The sequence below is a fragment of the Tenrec ecaudatus genome, chromosome 4 (genome assembly GCF_050624435.1).
Source record: "Tenrec ecaudatus isolate mTenEca1 chromosome 4, mTenEca1.hap1, whole genome shotgun sequence".
Taxonomy (NCBI): Eukaryota; Metazoa; Chordata; class Mammalia; order Afrosoricida; family Tenrecidae; genus Tenrec; species Tenrec ecaudatus.
Genome location: NC_134533.1, coordinates 9,003,423 through 9,020,240, shown reverse-complemented (window position 1 = coordinate 9,020,240; position 16,818 = coordinate 9,003,423). Strand labels below are relative to the sequence as shown.

Sequence of the window (16,818 nt, the reverse complement as noted above, 5' to 3'; positions counted from 1 at the left end):
CCCCACAGGAGCTCTGGTAGCCTCTCGGGTACATGTTGGGCTGGGATCCCAAGGTCTGCAGTTTGAAGCCACAGGCCTGTCCTGGGGAAAAGGAAGACTGGCTTCCGGGCTTCTGCTCCTGAGAAGAGTTACAGTCTTGGCAACCCACAGGGGCAGTTCTCACCTGCCCTGGAGGGTGGCTGTGAGTCGGCATCGCCTTGAGGACAGGGGGTTTGGAGTCTTTTCTCAAACACTAAGCTTCTCACTGAAGGTCATGTTCCCTCCCTATTGGAATTGCACCACTATCCCCACACCTAGCATTCCTTTGACTTCTTCGGGCATTTGCTTTCTTTCTAGCAAACATAATCGTGCTTTTCAATCTTTACCCTCTCCCAGTAGAATGAGCACCAGGAGTCATGGTGGTATAGTGGTTGTGGGTTGGGCCGTGACCCCCTCACCCCCAAGGTCAGCAGTTGGGAACCACCAGCAGCCCTGAGGGCGAAGGAGTTTGTACTCCCCTGGTCAAGAGTTACAGTCTGGGAAACTCACAGGGACTTTTCCACCCAGTCCTACAGGAGTCAGCGTTGATTCGATGACTGTGAGGAAGGAGTCCGTGGACCACCAAACCGGTGGCTTGGGTCTGTTTTCTTTGCCACTTCTCCTCCAGGCTCAGGATGCTGCCTGTGGCGTAAGAAGGGCTTTCCTGGTGCTTGCTGAGGGCGATGCCTCAGAGGTGTGATTCTCGCCTCCCGCTAGGGAAACCCAGATTTTATTTCCAGCCGCTGCCCTTCATCCCCAGCCACTGCTTGTCAGAAGTTTATGTGTCCCTATGCAGCGTTCAAGAGAGCCTCCAGGCTGAGGCAGACTAGAAAGAAAGGCCTGGCAAACCATTTCCAAAAATCAGCCAATCACAACTACACGGACCACAAGGATCCCATCTCTAACGGACCACAGAGATGATGCAGGGCCAGGTTCACCCCTCCCATTGGGTCTGGGGTTGCCATGGGCCAGGGGGCTACTGGATGACCGCTAACGCCATGCCAGACATGGCATGAGGTCGCAGGAAAACAGACACACTGTGCTCACTGGAGTGTGTGGCACTGACTCCAAAGTCATTGGTTTAATTTGTGGCTGGACACGGGAGTGAGTCACAGGTGGGTGGAACTAAGGTGCTTGTTGGGGACAGGTTAATCAAGGAAGCTTAAAGGCTGCTCTCAGCTTGAAAGGGGTGGTGGGCGGGAGTTAATCCAGAGCGGTTGGTGGGGGTGAGCCCAGCAGAGGGAACAGCTGGCTGGCCGGGAGTCCCAGAGTGAAGGAGTTGGCCGAGTGGCACAAACAGATGTCTGTGTGGCTGGAGTTTGGTGCTAAAGGTGTTTGGCCCAAAAGCCAAGCCAGTTGTCATCCTGATTCTGAGTCACGGTGAGCCCAGGTGTTTGAGAGCAAAACTGGACGCCCCATCAACGACTGTGTAGGACAGTGGGTCTCGACTTTCCGAATGCCCCAGGGCTTTCATGCAGCGCCTCGTGTGGCAGTGACTTACCGACCACAAAATTATCTTCGTTGCTACTTCATCACTGTCCTTTTGCTGCTGTTATGAATGGGGCGACCCCTGTGAAAGGGTCGTTCGACCCCCCAAAGGGATCCAACCCACAGGATGGGAACCGCTGGTCTAGGAAGCACATCACCAGGGCTTTCTCCCAGGGCACCTCAGGAGAGTAGCCAACGGCTGACCTGTTTGCACCACCCAGACCCTCCACAGATGGCAAGGTGACAAATGAAATGTGAAATGCCAAGAGTTACTCCCGAGTTTTTAAGTGAGGAGGTGTGTTAGTTCCGGTGGGCGAGAGCAACATTCATAGACACTCGTATGTGTGCAAGAGAGAACTTTCTATCAAAGAGCAATTGTGCATGAAGGAGACATCCCAGTCCAGGCCAGAGCAAGTCCATGAGTCTGATGTCAGCCCATATGTCGAAACTAGTCCATAAACTCTTTAGACTCCTGCAGCCGTGCAATAATGCCGCGTGCAGAAAGATCACGGGCCAGTGGGTGGAAAGTCTTGTGGAACCAGTGGTGACGGAAGCACCTCCACATGGCTCCTCCAGCTCCAGGGCTCTGGCTGTATCAGCATAGCTCCATGTGGCTTATCAACGGGACTGTCTCCCAGGGAGTGTGTGTGTCCCACCTCCAGTGCACGATTTCTCTCCTTAGTGCCTCCACATGAGGTCATCAAGCTGTGACCTGATTGACAGACTAAACTCCACCCCTTCATTCTTTTTTTTTCTACCCCTTCACTCTTAAGTCTCAAGTTGACACCAAGATTATGTAAATACCACCAGAGGGAAGGGTTACCAACATATCAGTGTGCAAAGTTAGTGGTGAGAGACGGATCCGACAGGAGCTGGGAAAAGGCGGCTGTGGAGACAAGCTCTAAGCATAGGCCCGGAGGATGGCCTTATTGAGGGAAGAGGGGGGAATGTGGACAGTGGACACAGTAAAGCCAAGGTCCTCTTGGGCCCTGCCAGACTTTGTCAATCCTTTGTTTCATGAACCCACTCTAACTTTGCATTTTGTTAAGATTTACTGCACAAATAGCAGTTTTATATTCAACAAAGCCTCCGTGTTGTTTCCACCTCTGTGGACCTCTGCGTCTCCTACTTCCTCCATGTGTTTGTCCCATTGCTACTTCCCTAACCCGTCCTTGGTCCCACGCTGCCCTTTTGATCCTAAGCGGCTGAGTCTTCTACCACAGAGGTAAAGTTGAAGGGTGAGTGACGGCCATTGCCTGGGAAGGTCCCACTTTCCTGTCTGGACCAGAAAGCCTGGTGGCTTTTATGGTTTAGGGTGTTGTTTCCCACTTTTCTTCTCTTCTATCCAGGACCTTCCAATGTGATCCTTTTCAGAGTAATTGGCCGGTAGCTGGGCACCATATGGTTCTTCTGGTCGCAAACCCCCTCCCCCCAAAGTCGAAATAGATGAATTCTCTTAAAACCTATCAGACCTTTAACTTCCCTGTAACTGTGTGCCCACATTGTGCTCCCTCATAATCAGTGATCTAAGCACTGAAGGAGGAATTGCCGAATTACTTGCATTCACTTTGAAATCAGCACTTTGAATGTGTACATGAATTCATGCATCACCTCCTCGTGACTTGAATGGCTTGTTTAAAGACTATCAGGTTCTAAATACCTATCCAGGATAGAATGAGCAAATCAGAACTTAATTTTTTTTGCAAATCAGAACTTTAACTTACCATATATACTCGAGTATAAGCCACCCGACTATCAGCCGAGGCACCTAATTTTACAAGAAATGTGTTGAAAAATTCGGCTTACACACGAGTATCTACGGTAATACGATTTGCCACATCAGAAACTAATGCCATTCATATGTTTGTTTTCTCCCAATCTGCAAGTATTCAAAAAGCCTTAAATACCACATATGGTTTTCTTTTCCCTTCTAGTGTATTTATGGATGAATCCATGACTCCTGTTCGGTTGTATCACCCCTGTGTGCCAAGGTTTGATTTTAGCCCAAGTTCAGTGGACTAATTACCTCCATGTCTTTCCATTACCATTCTTTCTTCTGGATGGGGACTCGCTTTCTAGCACCTACTCACAAGTTTCTGAGACACCAGTAGCTTGCAACTCACAGAAGTCAGATGCAGAGGGGCGTCGCTGTGTACTACATTATGTCAATTGACCTTGCTGTCCTCAGAGACCAAGACCGTGTTTTCCTAGGCTCAGCAGCTCATTCTCTCAGTGTTTCATAACTTTGCTTCCTGTATACTCCACCACATTCATAGATGTGTTTACAGCACAATTTATACACATAAAAATCCTGTTCCCCACAGAAGAGGTGCAGGAGCCGTAGGGTTACAAGCCAGGGCTGCTCACCCTAAGGTCAGCAGTTCAAAACCACCGGCAGCTCCCCCAGAGAAAGAGAAGGCTTTCTACTCTCATAGTGACAGCCTTGGAAACCCACAGAGGCAGGTCTACCGGGTCCTGTGGAGTCACTATGATTCAGAGTTGACTTGATGGCAATTTGGGGATTGTGTGTGCGCATTCATGTATATTCATAGGTCTAGCCCCACTTTCCTCCCAGCCATCTGTTCAGCCTGTGCGTGTCTATCCAAGCATCTACTCAGAGACCACGACTGTTGCAGGAGACAGCAGTGTTTGCCTGTCCTTTAAAACATGCACACTTCCCTCCGTCATCCCTGGCATCCTTCATCTTTTTGGCGGCCTCCCTGAGTCCCTATTAAGGAGCCTTTTAATCTCTAGGATGCAGTGCCCGTCCTGCTGGTCCACCGGCTCTCAGGCGATTTCTCGCTCGCATTTGGAGCTGGCCCTCAGGGCCCTACCAGGCAGGTGATGCTGATGCGGCCTTGACTGCCAGTCAAGGCCCGCCAGCAGGTGTGCCTCATTCAGGCCATTGTGCCGCTCACCCAAGCAGCTCCCCTGCGCTAAGGGTCTCCCGCGCCCTCGGCTACTAAACCCCCGGTTCGCAGGATTACTAGAACGAGACCCGCGCGGCCGGCCAACGCTCGAGGGGGGGTGCGAACTGCACCCCAACGCTCGCCACCGCCACGCGGTGTCCCCAACGGCCTGGAATCCGAGCCCGGCAGGCGCCGGAGCCCGCGCGCCGGGCCGACCCGGGGCCTGCAGCGCGACCCGCCTCCCCGTGGCCGACCGGGGCCGGCACGCCGCCGAGGCTGAGAGCCCCGCAAGCCCGGCCTTTGCGTCTGGCGGGAGCGAAGCCGCTGCTGGAACCCCGGGGCAGGGCAGGCGGAACGGGCCGGAAGCGCCAGCGCCTCTGCAACCCAGGCAGCAGAGGGCGACTCTTCGCTGCGGCCGCACCGGGGCGCCAGACCACGCCCACGGCGCTCTGACGGACAGCACTTTTACCCTATCAGGACCAAGAGTTAACAACTCTCCGCCCAGTGGAAATTTTTTTTAATCTGAAGACGGTTGCGTCGGGACCTTTGTCAGCCCAATAGGAGAAGTGGAAATTTCCAGAAAGCACGGAACCAATAGGCGCGGCCAACGCAGTCGTAATTGACGGAGCAGCGGACCAATCGTTATCGCAGAAGTCCGCCCTTCCTGCCAATCATGGAACGTTAGGTAGGCAGGGTCTTAGTGGAGAGGGCCCAATCACGAGGAGCGGTGGGGAAGCAGGCCTGAAGGGATTGCGCCCCGGCACCCAATGAAAAGGAAGAAGAGATTACAGATTGGAATTTCCACCAATCGTAGAGGAGCGCAAAGAGCCCCCGAGGAGGAGCTCCACCAGTGAGCAAGCGAGGAAGGGGCGGGAGCCGGGGGTCCCGGCAGCTTCTAGTAGGTTCCAGAAGGCGGCGCGTGCCGTTGGGAACGCGGAGCGGTCGGGTTCGATACAGCGGGGTTCGGGACCGGGCTATGGAGCAGGTGAGGGGGAGGGGCGGGCTGGGCTGCCGGGGCCGCCGCCACGGGCCGGGCCAGGTCGCGGGAGGAGGCAGGACGGCGGCCCGGGGGCAGGGGCCTGAGGGCCGCGGCCGCCGGGCGGGCGAGGAGGAGGGCGGCGAGGCCCGGGCCGCCGGACCGCGGGGAGCGCCGGGACCACGCAGCGCCTCCCTTACCCGCGAGGAGGGCCGCGAAGGCCGCAAGGTCGGGCCCGAGGCTTCCCGAGGGGTGACTCCGCGGCGCCCAGAGCGGCGGGGGCGGAGGATCCCAGTCGGCGCAGGGGAGTTGGCGGTCTAGGAAATCGGGGGTCGCCCGCCAGCCGGCCTCCCGACCTGGCCTCTGTGACCCGGGAGAATCGGGGGGTGGGGTGGAAATCGGCCCAGGAGCCGAGGGACGGAGCGGCCTGGGACCCATTTGGGGGAGAAACTACTTTTCCCCGCGGTTGAGCAGGGGGGAGGGGGCGGCCTACTAGGGAGGGGGCGCCGCCGGAGTCGGCGGAAGTCATCCCAGCCTCATCGGTCTCTGGGGCCGTGGGCGACCGGGGCCGGACACTTCCCAAAGGTCGGTCACCAGTCCCTCCAGGAGGAGCTTGTCGCCGGCGGAAGCTGGGGGACTCTGGGTGAATCTGAACAGGACGATGCGGCCCTTCCCGGCTTTTTGAGGGGCAGAGCAGGACGCCCCGCCTGCCCTGCAGGTCGGGAAAAATTCAGGGTTTGGCCATTGGGAGTTCTCAGCAGTCAGGATGGATGGATGGGGCCAAAAGAAAACCCGGGTTCACGGTTTGCTTCGGGCTTTCTGGCGTGATGTACAAAGCAGACCTTTCTGCTCTGGCAGGGGGATAGATCTCCTTTAGCCCAACAGAGAGCGTCCTTGTTACATGTAAAAGGACGTTAGGGTGGAAACTGAGGGGTTAATAAACTTTTGTGCCCCACTAATTGTAGCTGGGATTAAGCAGGCACGTTTATAGGGGATAGGAGGTGCAGAGTAAGAAACACTTTGCTCTAATAAATTTAGGAAAGGGGGCTGTTCCCACTGTTACCAAAATAGCAGGAAGACATCACAGGGCTCTTTAGAGACGGGTGCATGCTGGGAGGCCTCAGATAACATTTGTAAACTCAAACTAGCCAATTGACACACACGGGTACCCGGCGAGGGGCCTGGCATTCCATTGGGCTCTCTTGAATTCTGTACCGAAAGTTAAACCTGTTCCCTGCCTCTGTTCCCAGTTTCAACTCTGCAAGCGCCATATTCCCATGTTAGGAAACCTTCAGGTTAGGTAGATTTGAATGTCCAAACAAAGTTGTTTTGTCTTTTTTTTAAAAAAAAAAATAGGTACTTTCCAAAGAAACTTCATTTTACATTCAAGCCGACATCCAACTCTAACACGTTTCACCCACGGTGCCCGACTGGGTGTTCACGGTGCTGGTGTTTTTCATTTCACCTTGCAGTGCTGCATCAGACCGGATTTCCTGGTCCCTTACACATGACTGTTGGTCGGACAGGTCAGCAGTTCAAACCCACCAGCTACTCCTTGGGGAAAAGATGAGGCAATTGGCTTCTGTAAAGATTAAACTCACTCCCATGAAGTCTATTTTGGCTCATGGCGACCCCATTGGACAAGGTGGAACTGCCCCAGTGGGTTTTGAGACTGCCAACTCTTCACAAGAGTGGAAAGCCTCGTCTTTCTCCCGCAGAGCTGCTGGTGGCACAGGCTGTTGACCTCCCAGCTACCAGTGCAGCACCTAATCCCTCTGCCTAGGCAGTTGCCGTCTGTCCTGTAGGGTGGCTGTGAGTTTGAATCCACTTGACCAGCAACAAGTTTTGTTTCACGGGACAGATAAGAATATCACCAGGCTGTTGTTCAGCTGCCTTTTGATACTAGTTGAGTTTTGTAACTTTGCTTCCTGGCTGCCTTCCTGGGCCTTAAGATTTGCATCGTGCTGAATTTGGCGGTCTCTCTTTGCCTCCTCCCTTGCCTCTGAGATATCACCTTGATGAGGGCTTCCAGTTGGTGTGCCTCAGACGTCCAGAATCATCTCTGAGCAGGACTCCTCCTGGTATCCGTACTGGGTCGCAGGAGGTGATGGACACATCCTTGCCCTTTCTTGAATGTTTGTTTTGTCTTTGAGATGTGTCTCCTCCCTCAGCTGGACTGCAGGGGGTGGGGGCGTGCGATTGACCTTGTGGAGGAAGGGCTCCGGTTCCCTTATTTTTCCCTCTTTAGAGTAACCCTGCTGTTGACAGTCTGAATGTTGGGGTGAGTCAGAATCTACTCTATGGCGATGGTTTGTGTTGAGCTTTCTTCTGCCCCTTAGGGTACAATGCCTTCGTCTACATGAGCAATGGTTCTTCAGTTCTGGGCCAGGGTAAGGTCAGAGGAAGGACCACCTCTAGTGGGGGCTGAATCAGAGTCGCTCATGGGCTTACTTCTGCCTCTGCCCCGCTGTTGTCTTCTGGACTCTTGGGGAATCTGATGAATTGATGGCCTTCTCTGAGAAAGGAGCTCTTGAGTGGCTTCCGAGTGGGGAGTTTGGGGAGTGTGTAGGGCCTGGATTTTCCCTAACCATCACCCCACCCTTTGAGCCAGGAGAAAGCCAAAAGCCTTCTAGCTTGTGATTCCTAAGGACTGGGCCATGAGCATGATCTGTAAGATGACCAAATGGACAGATGGGGGCCACCTAAAACTTGGCCCACAGAAGCATGCTGAGGCAGGAAGCCATCGTGATGCCTGAGGCCATGTGTTCTGAAGCGCCCTCCTCTTTGCAGGTGAACGAGCTCAAGGAGAAGGGCAACAAGGCCCTGAGTGCGGGGAACATCGAGGACGCACTGCGGTGCTACTCGGAAGCCATCAAACTAGACCCACAGAACCATGTGCTCTTCAGCAACCGGTCTGCTGCCTACGCCAAGAAAGGGGACTACCAGAGGGCCTACGAGGACGGCTGCAAGACTGTCGACCTGAAGCCGGACTGGGCCAAGGTAAGCCGTGGGGCGCGGCCTATTGGCACCTTCGCATTTCTCCCTGTCGGACCATGCGCCTCAGTAATCGAGTCAGATCGAAGGTACACTCCTCTCTGTCACTGTTGGCCCGAGGGTGGAGGGGTGGGGTGCTATGTGCATAGCTGGCTTGTGTTGGGCTCAGTCCTCGGTGTTTTCTCCATGGCCTCCCGGGGCGCATCATTTGGGTCACCTCACAGCCCCAAATGCAGCCTGGCCAATGAAGTCAGACAGGACAGCGTAGAACTGCCCCGGGGCTTACCCAGCGACTCGGCCTTCTGAGGAGCAGCTGGTGGGTGCAAACCACCACGTGCCACCAGCAGGGCTCCTTAGTTCCCTTCCCTTGTGTGTCTTTGCTGTGTGAAGGGCTATTCGAGGAAAGCGGCTGCTCTGGAGTTCTTAAACCGGTTTGAGGAGGCCAAGCGCACCTACGAGGAGGGCTTAAAACATGAAGCCAATAACCCTCAGCTCAAGGAGGGCCTGCAGAACATGGAGGCCCGGCTGGCAGGTAGGTACCACGTGACCCAGAGGGCTAGTAGGCTCTTGGGCATGGTCCCGTGAGGAAACCCATCTCCTAACACCTCTCTCTCTCTGGTTCGGCACAGAGAGGAAGTTCATGAACCCTTTCAACATGCCCAACCTGTACCAGAAGCTGGAGGGGGATCCCAGGACAAGGTCCCTGCTCAGTGATCCCTCCTACCGGGAGCTGATAGAGCAGCTCCGGAACAAGCCCTCCGACCTGGGCACGTAAGTTGAGGCGTGCACGCGGGCGCACTGCCCAGGACTCTGTCCGTGCTTTGTCTCCACAGGGTGAGGTGCCCGGTGGTGATTTATTTGGAGTCAGGGCCGGGGAGGGCATGAGTTAGTGATCTCTGGAGGGTGCTCTCACCACGTGGGCCTCCTCCCGACTCTCCCATGGGCCTGTGATCAGCACACGTACTCTGTGCACTGACCTGATGGAGGTCGCCGGGCGTCATGGGTCTCAGGATCTTGTTCTGGGACCGTTACTGTCTTGGCCCACACAGCAGCAGGTTCCTGGAGTCACTTGCTTCTGTGGGTCTGCTGTTAGGGGAGACATCTGACACTCCGTGTGCTTTGCCGAGGCGGGTTTGGAAAGTGAGGGGCTGCGTTCCCAGGTTGTAGCTCAAGAGAGAGTTTGCCTGGGCCTTAGCTTGCCTGCTCGTCACGCCCTAGGAAACTGCAGGACCCGCGCGTCATGACCACGCTCAGCGTCCTCCTGGGCGTCGACCTAGGCAGCATGGAGGAAGATGAAGAGGTGACCACGCCCCCGCCCCCGCCGCCTCCCAAAAAGGAGCCCAAACCTGAGCCCATGGAAGAAGACCTCCCAGAGAACAAGAAGCAGGTCGCCCTTTTCCTTCCATTTAATTACCAATAGCGTAGCCACTGCTGGGGGGGAGGGGGGGGCGTGGACACAAGCCGGCATCAGGCCTGGCGTGGCCGTCTCCCCCCCAAGTAGTCGGCATGATGTGTGGCAAACATTCCGAGGCCGCCTTAGGGCGGAGTGTCATCCCTCACACAGGCAAACAGGCTGCTTGTCTGCTTTGTTGGCCCGTCAGAGCCCAAGCCGTCCGAGGGGCTGGGGAGGAACTTCACTGATGACCCCGGGAGGGCATCTGGGCTTTCTCTCCAACGCCTCTCACTTTGTTGGAGGCCACGTGGCCTCCCTGTTCTCAGCACAAAGTAAGGTGGTTCCTGCCCCAGAAGTCTGCCTCATAGGAGATTTGCAAGGATTTGGATTTCTCAGAGACCCGGCAATGGGAAGTTAGTCTCCTCGGCCGCCATAGACAGCCAGTGTACTTTGTCCCTGTCCCGACGATCTAGAGGAACCTGACATTTCAGTGTTGGGGCTCCCACTTCCCCCTGGACATGGCAGTCAGTTGAAAGTGTGTCCACTTGGTGAAAGGAGTGGCACCCCTGTGCCTGAGCAATTGTGTGTCCCTTTAGAAAGGGGCAGAGCAGCTTGTTGACAAATCTAGTCCTTTAACTGGGTGAGCTCAGGGTGTGTCCAGGAAAAGGCGCTCCGTTGCCGTGGTGATGACACCTCCCATCCCCACTGCAGCCCCTTCTCCACTCTTTCCTCTGCTGGTCCCTGACCACCAAGACCGATGTGCTCCAGCCTCTGAACAGCCTCCTGCCCCTACCAGTTGCTTCAAGTTGAAGGGACTTTACTTCCCCTGATGAGGCTCCTCTCTGACCAAGTTCCAGGAGCAGGGGTAGCATTGGGGGCAGGGGGTGGGGGGGTGTTCACCAGAAGTAAGAATGAAGAGTTCTCAGGGATCCCTGTGACTTATAAAGGGTGACACCTTGCTGCTCCAGAGACAGGCCAGTTGTGTGCAATGCGCTGCCTTGGGACTTGTGACCAAGGAGACTCTTGATTCCTGCACTCTGAGTTAGATGTGCTCTGCCTGCCTGTCTTCCCCGCCACCTCTAGGCCCTGAAAGCGAAGGAGCTGGGAAATGATGCCTACAAAAAGAAGGACTTTGACTCGGCCCTGAAGCACTATGACAGAGCCAAGGAGCTGGACCCCACCAACATGACGTACATAACCAACCAAGCCGGTGAGGCCCCGGCCCTGGGGTGCGGGCTGTGAGGGAGAAGGGCAAGCACTGACTGGCTGTCCCCTGCCCGCAGCGGTGTACTTCGAGAAGGGCGACTACAATAAGTGCCGGGAGCTTTGCGAGAAGGCCATCGAAGTGGGGCGAGAAAACCGTGAGGACTACCGGCAGATTGCCAAGTAGGCACGGCCAGCAGAGGGGGAGGGATAGTCTGGGGAGGAAGGCTGGACACGGGAGGAGAGGGGTTGGTGCAGATGCAGGCCGGGGCAGCGGGGACCTGCCCTCAGCTAACACCCTTTTCTTCCTTTATCAGAGCTTATGCAAGAATTGGCAACTCCTACTTCAAGGAAGAAAAGTACAAAGACGCCATCCACTTTTACAACAAGTCTCTGGCCGAGCACCGGACCCCTGATGTGCTCAAGAAATGCCAGCAGGTGGGTAAGGGGATACCGCCCTCGGCATCCTCAATGCCCATTTGATACAGAGGTCTAGTCGCGTGTATGCAGTACATGTGCACGTTCACCGGAGGCCCCGTGCTGAGGGAGGGGGTCCGAGCGGTGGTTTGCAGCAGTGAGGTGAGGCTCAGTGCTCTCGGGTTGTTGGGTCTCTTCACGCTGGGATCTCTTCCGGGTGGGAGTGCCTCTTTCACTGTGCGCCTTCATAGGAAATGTAAACTTGGTTAAAAAAGCAAACACCTGTCGCTAAACTGTGTTCAGGATGGTAGCGCTGGTGAGCGAGGCGTGGTGGCCTCACGTTGAGCTCTTGCCCCCGCCCCCTTCATGGCTCAGGCAGAGAAGATCCTGAAGGAGCAGGAGCGGCTGGCCTACATCAACCCTGACCTGGCGCTCGAGGAGAAGAACAAAGGCAACGAATGTTTCCAGAAAGGTGCTGAGCGCCTGGCTCTGGGCTAACCTTGTGCTGGGGGGGTGGCTGCCCCCTGTGCCGGGGTGCCGTGGAGCTGTGTCAAACCCTGCGTGTCTGCCCCTGGCAGGGGACTACCCCCAGGCCATGAAGCACTACACCGAGGCCATCAAGCGGAACCCACGCGATGCCAAGCTCTACAGCAACCGCGCAGCATGCTACACCAAGCTCCTGGAGTTCCAGCTGGCGCTCAAGGTGAGGGCGGCGCGACAGGCCTGGGTGTGAGGAGCACCCACGGTTTCTGGGGGCAGGGGGGTGCTCACCCAGCAGTTGAAGGTCCTGTCGGGCAGGTCCCACACTGACTTGGGGCACACTCACACTGTCCGGTCCATTAATCGCCTTTTCCCTGTCTTGGAAACAGCCCAGTACCTTGGGGTGATGGTTAGGATTTTGTGGTCGGTCTGTCCCAAGAAGGGTTCACGGGCAATGCCATTGCCTTTCAATTCCGTGTGTGCCCACAGACTTGGGAGACCTTGAGGAGGCATTTGGTCCCCACCAGTTCACTGAGTCTGGGCTTGTTTTTGGGGTGTCGGGGAAGACTTTGAGTTCCTGTTTCTCTTTAATACTCTTTGGATCAGAGGTTAATGATGGAGTGTGTTGGCAGGGGAGGGGCAGGCTAGATGCATGACTGCCTGGCCCTAGGCCACACAGCCTTAGCTATTCTCGGTGGTTGGGGGGCTTCTGGGTGTAGCTGGTCAGCCTGGCAGACACATTAAGTGCTGTCAGCTGGGATTCGGGCCTCTGTAGAGGCATCAGGGCCTGGTCCCCATTCTCAAACACCCCCCCACTCCCCCTTGGGTTGGGTTTTACTGCCAATGTTTTCTGGGGGCTTGTCTGGCTGGAGTTCACTCCTAGTGAGGGCCTGGTGGTTGCCCATCCATACGCTAGCGCTTGGCCTCTGTTCTTTGGGGTGCATCTCCAGAGATGTGCCTGTGAAGTAGAGGGTCCCTTGAAAGAGCCCCTCAGACATGGCTGATGTGTGTCTGCAGTGATGGGCTCAGATGGTGATGAGGACACCCCCACCCCACCAGCTCCAGCTACTGCCTCCAACTAGGACAGTGGCTTAGTTCCCCAGTGCTGCTTTCATTAAAAATATCACAAGTGGGTGATTTCAAAGAACCCAAACTTATTTCCTCGTATTTCTGGAGGCTGATTTTTTTTAAAACCTCATAGCAAGTCTCAGATCTCTCCTTTGGAGGCATGACATTTCTGCAGAACTCCGTTGACCTAGGGGTGTTCCTTTGCTGGTGGATCTCCCTGTGACTCCTGTGTCCCGTGTGTGCACGTGTCTCTAGTCTCTGCTCTGGCATTGCTGTAGGAACTTACGGGGGAAACCTTGGTTTCCTACCCAAGGTCCCATTGGATGGGTTTAGGGCTGAAGGTGTCATTCAGTCATACACCGACTGCCTCACCTGTTGGTTTCTCCCTCTCGAACATCAGTCCCTAAGCCAGCTTCATCTCGCCACTTGTGGTCCTTCAGCTGCTGCTTTGGGCATGGGCACGGTCCCCTGCAGGGGGAGCCACCCCTGAGCCAGGCCTCACTCCTGTCCTCCTCCTCTCCCCAGGACTGTGAGGAGTGTATCCAGCTAGAGCCAGCCTTCAGTAAGTGCTTTCCCGCTGCCCCTTGACTGGCTGGAAGGTGAGAGAGGGCAGAGCGGGGTCTTCCTTGACCTATTGGCCCCAGGCCTTAGTGGTGGGGTTCTCAGTGTGGGCGGGGCTGGAGGGCGCTGGTGTACCGAGGGCTCTGCCTCACCGGCCCTGCTGTCTGCAGTCAAGGGTTACACGCGGAAAGCGGCCGCCCTGGAGGCCATGAAGGATTACACGAAAGCCATGGATGTCTACCAGAAGGCGCTGGACCTGGACCCTAACTGTAAGGTGGGTTGTCTGCCGTGGCTGCCCGGCTGTGTTCCTGTGTGCCCACTGAGCCCTCCCCTCTTGCCTCAGTTTCTCTACCACTCGTCTCCCCTGAGCACTGTGATGCTGGGCTTACTGAAGCAGTTAGCCAGGTAGTGCTGACGCCCTCCCTTTGGTCCCTGCGGGCGCAGGAGGCTGCAGAGGGCTACCAGCGCTGCATGATGTCCCAGTACAACCGCCATGACAGTCCCGAGGATGTGAAGCGCCGGGCCATGGCCGACCCCGAAGTGCAGCAGATCATGAGTGACCCGGCCATGCGGCTCATCCTGGAGCAGATGCAGAAGGACCCCCAGGCACTCAGCGAGTACGTGGGCAAACCAAAGCCTTCAGAGGAGAGTACAGGGGTGGGGGCGGGGAGCTAGCTGTGAGGGCTTTGCTCTAAGGTCTGGGGTAGCACCGCCTCAGGGCTGTCAGGGCCATTGGCAGAGTAGGGCACTTGATGGGGACGTACCTGCTTTGAGCGGGCAGGGCTTCTAACTGGGCGTCCTCTTCGGCAGACACTTAAAGAACCCTGTAATAGCACAGAAGATTCAGAAGCTGATGGACGTGGGTCTGATTGCTATTCGGTGATGACGCCTTCACCCCCTTCCCTTGGCCCCACCTGGAGAGAGGAGCTGGGGCCCCTGCGAGCAGCACCAAGCAGAAGGGAGCGAAGGGCAGACCCGCTGCTCTGTATTTATACCTACCTACCTGGAAGACAGACGAGAGACTCGGAGCCGCTCACGCATGGTCTCTCCCCTGCTGCCCTCCGGCCCGGGCCCCACCCACCCCTCCATCACGGGCTCGCTCGGCTGCTCTCCATAGTTGGTTATTTTCTATTTGGGACAGCGGGCGCGTGGGGGAGGGGCACTCTCCCCAACCTCCGGTCCCTACTGTCCTCACATCGTTAATTCCACATCCCTGTCAATAAAACAAGGCGTGTTGTGAGCGCTTTTCTCTCTCCTTGTCTTTGAAGAGGGAGGGAGGGAGGGGAGGGGCTGAGCACAAGTGGACACTGCTGTGCATGCATTTGCCGAGGTGGCCAGTAGGGGGTGCAGTCCCTCAGTGCAGGTTTCCTCTCCCCTGAGGGCCAGGTAGGCCACCTCCAGGAAGGCCTCCTTAGGAGGCTGACACACACAGGCACATATGCACGCACCCTCAAGGGGGCAGAGGTCAGGTGTCCTGCCTGTCACTTTGCCCTGTGAAGTTTTTAGCAGTGACTAAACTGCTTCCGGCAGCTCCCTTCATTTTACTGGGAGTTAGAATTAAGTTAGACCCTGTGTGGGCCCAGGCTGTTTTCTAGCCCCCTCTCCCTGGGCCAGGAGCCCTGGGGACAGCAGTACAACTTCCTCATTCGCTCCCAGACGCGTTCTGGGCTGGGAAGGCGCTGAGCCCAGCCACTGGCCACACTTCCTGCTGCCTGGGCTTGCACACAGCTCTCCCCATGGGGGCGCCTCACCCTGCCTGCTGCCTCCCTTGCCCCCCAGTGCCATCCAGGGCTTGTGCCTAGTCCCTCGCTGTAGTGAGTGGTGGAGTCTGTCCTGGTAGAGAGACCTGTCCAGGGAAGCCCTCTCCAGACCTTGTTGAGGGCCGGAGGCAGGTTTCTCTGCAGCTGTTCACCTGGGTGGCAGAGGTGAGCTTGGAACAGGTCAGAAGAAGCAATTTGTGCCCAAAGGTGCTTCCCCGAGGATCTTGAGCAAAACCAAACTCGCTGCCATCAAGTCAGTGCTGACTCAAAGTGACTCGGCAATGTAACACTAACTGACCCGCGTGTTTCCCAGACCACAGCTCTTTGGCAGAAGCAGGAAGCCCCTTCTGAGGAGCTGGGGGTTTTGAACTGCTGACCCTGCAGTTAGCCCAATGCATACCCACTGCACCACCAGGAGCCCTTGCAGAGCAGTGAGTGCTCCCTGGCATTAAAAGGCTTGTGCTAGATAGAGTCCACAGCCCAGGGTAAGGTGTGGGCATCTGCTCTTGTCGCATCCCTGCTTCCTTCCAGGGACCCCTAGGGGGCGGTGAGTAGTGAGCTGATTTCACAGACGGGGTTCTAAAGTGGCCTTGTCCCCAACCCATTCCACTCTACCACCTGCCTTGCCATCTGGCAGCCCAGGGATTCTTTGAAGCCCAAAGTTCCCTCCCTTAAGATACACTGACAACAGAGAGGCAACTCCCTAGAAGGCCGCCTGCTGCCCAAGAGGAACTGGGGGAGCAGTGGAAACGGGGAGACAGATAAGTAAAGGTCTCCACCACCTGAGCCTGGTCCCCCTCAGTTGAAGAGAGCTGGCCTCCACACCCCCCATCTTCCTACCTAACGCCCCTCTCCACGCCCTGGCCCCCAGGGCACACTCAACTGGCAGCCACACAGCTTCCTGCCCTCCCTGGGTTGGGCGGGGCCAGCTACCCGCCCTCTGATAGGCAAAGTCAAGGGCGGCCCCCAAGGAGGCTGCAGAGAGCGACCAACGGGACTGGGGGAGGAAGCACTGGGGCCTGCAGGTGTCTGAAGCCCAGCGGCAGCAGGCAGGCACCCCGACCGAGACCGTCTCACCTGCAGCCAGGAGCGGGCAAGCAAGGTAAGAGGGCCAGCCTGCTCCAGTCCCTCCAGTCCCTCTGCCCAGAGCGCCTCACCTTGATGCAGCCTGAACTTTGAACTGCTGGAGAGAAACTGCTGCTGCTGCTGGGGACGCTGGGGTCTGAGGTGTGAGCCACCCTGGGTTCCTAGCCCTTTCCAGGGGGGGTGGCTGCCCACGTGAAGTGGGGGAGCGGATGCGGCCATGCCCACTCTGAGCCAGGGCTTGCTCTTCCCATCCGGGAGGTGGGAGTGGGTCGGACACGCTCTCTGAGGATCCTTCTAACTCAACCACCACCTTGGTGAGTGGGGAACGTGTGACTGACTGCTGACCTGCAGGTGCCACTCCACTCCCCAGCTGTCCAGGGGCCCAGGGGCTTCAGCTGAAATACGGCAGCGCCCCCTGTCCCAGCTGCTGGCCCACCTCGGGCCCCGGCCCACCCTTCCCCTGCA

General features: G+C 56.7%; 1 protein-coding gene across 1 annotated transcript; it reads left to right on the top strand.

Moving 5' to 3' along the window:
• The first annotated feature begins 5,258 nt into the window (after nucleotides 1-5,258).
• Nucleotides 5,259-14,748, top strand: STIP1 (stress induced phosphoprotein 1). Its single transcript, XM_075545547.1, has 14 exons — nucleotides 5,259-5,400; nucleotides 8,182-8,391; nucleotides 8,776-8,917; nucleotides 9,015-9,156; nucleotides 9,604-9,772; nucleotides 10,862-10,988; nucleotides 11,062-11,164; nucleotides 11,299-11,419; nucleotides 11,774-11,870; nucleotides 11,977-12,101; nucleotides 13,472-13,508; nucleotides 13,678-13,781; nucleotides 13,952-14,124; nucleotides 14,318-14,748. The coding sequence occupies exons 1-14, from the start codon at nucleotides 5,392-5,394 to the stop codon at nucleotides 14,388-14,390; spliced, it is 1,632 nt and encodes a 543-aa protein (XP_075401662.1). The 5' UTR covers nucleotides 5,259-5,391; the 3' UTR covers nucleotides 14,391-14,748.
• The last annotated feature ends 2,070 nt before the right edge of the window (nucleotides 14,749-16,818 follow it).

Excerpts from the sequence above, each read along its gene's own strand:
- STIP1 (XM_075545547.1), top strand. Across the intron at positions 11,165-11,298 it reads GACTACCGGCAGATTGCCAA|AGCTTATGCAAGAATTGGCA; the intron begins GTAGGCACGGCC and ends TTCCTTTATCAG. Across the intron at positions 11,871-11,976 it reads CAACGAATGTTTCCAGAAAG|GGGACTACCCCCAGGCCATG; the intron begins GTGCTGAGCGCC and ends TGCCCCTGGCAG.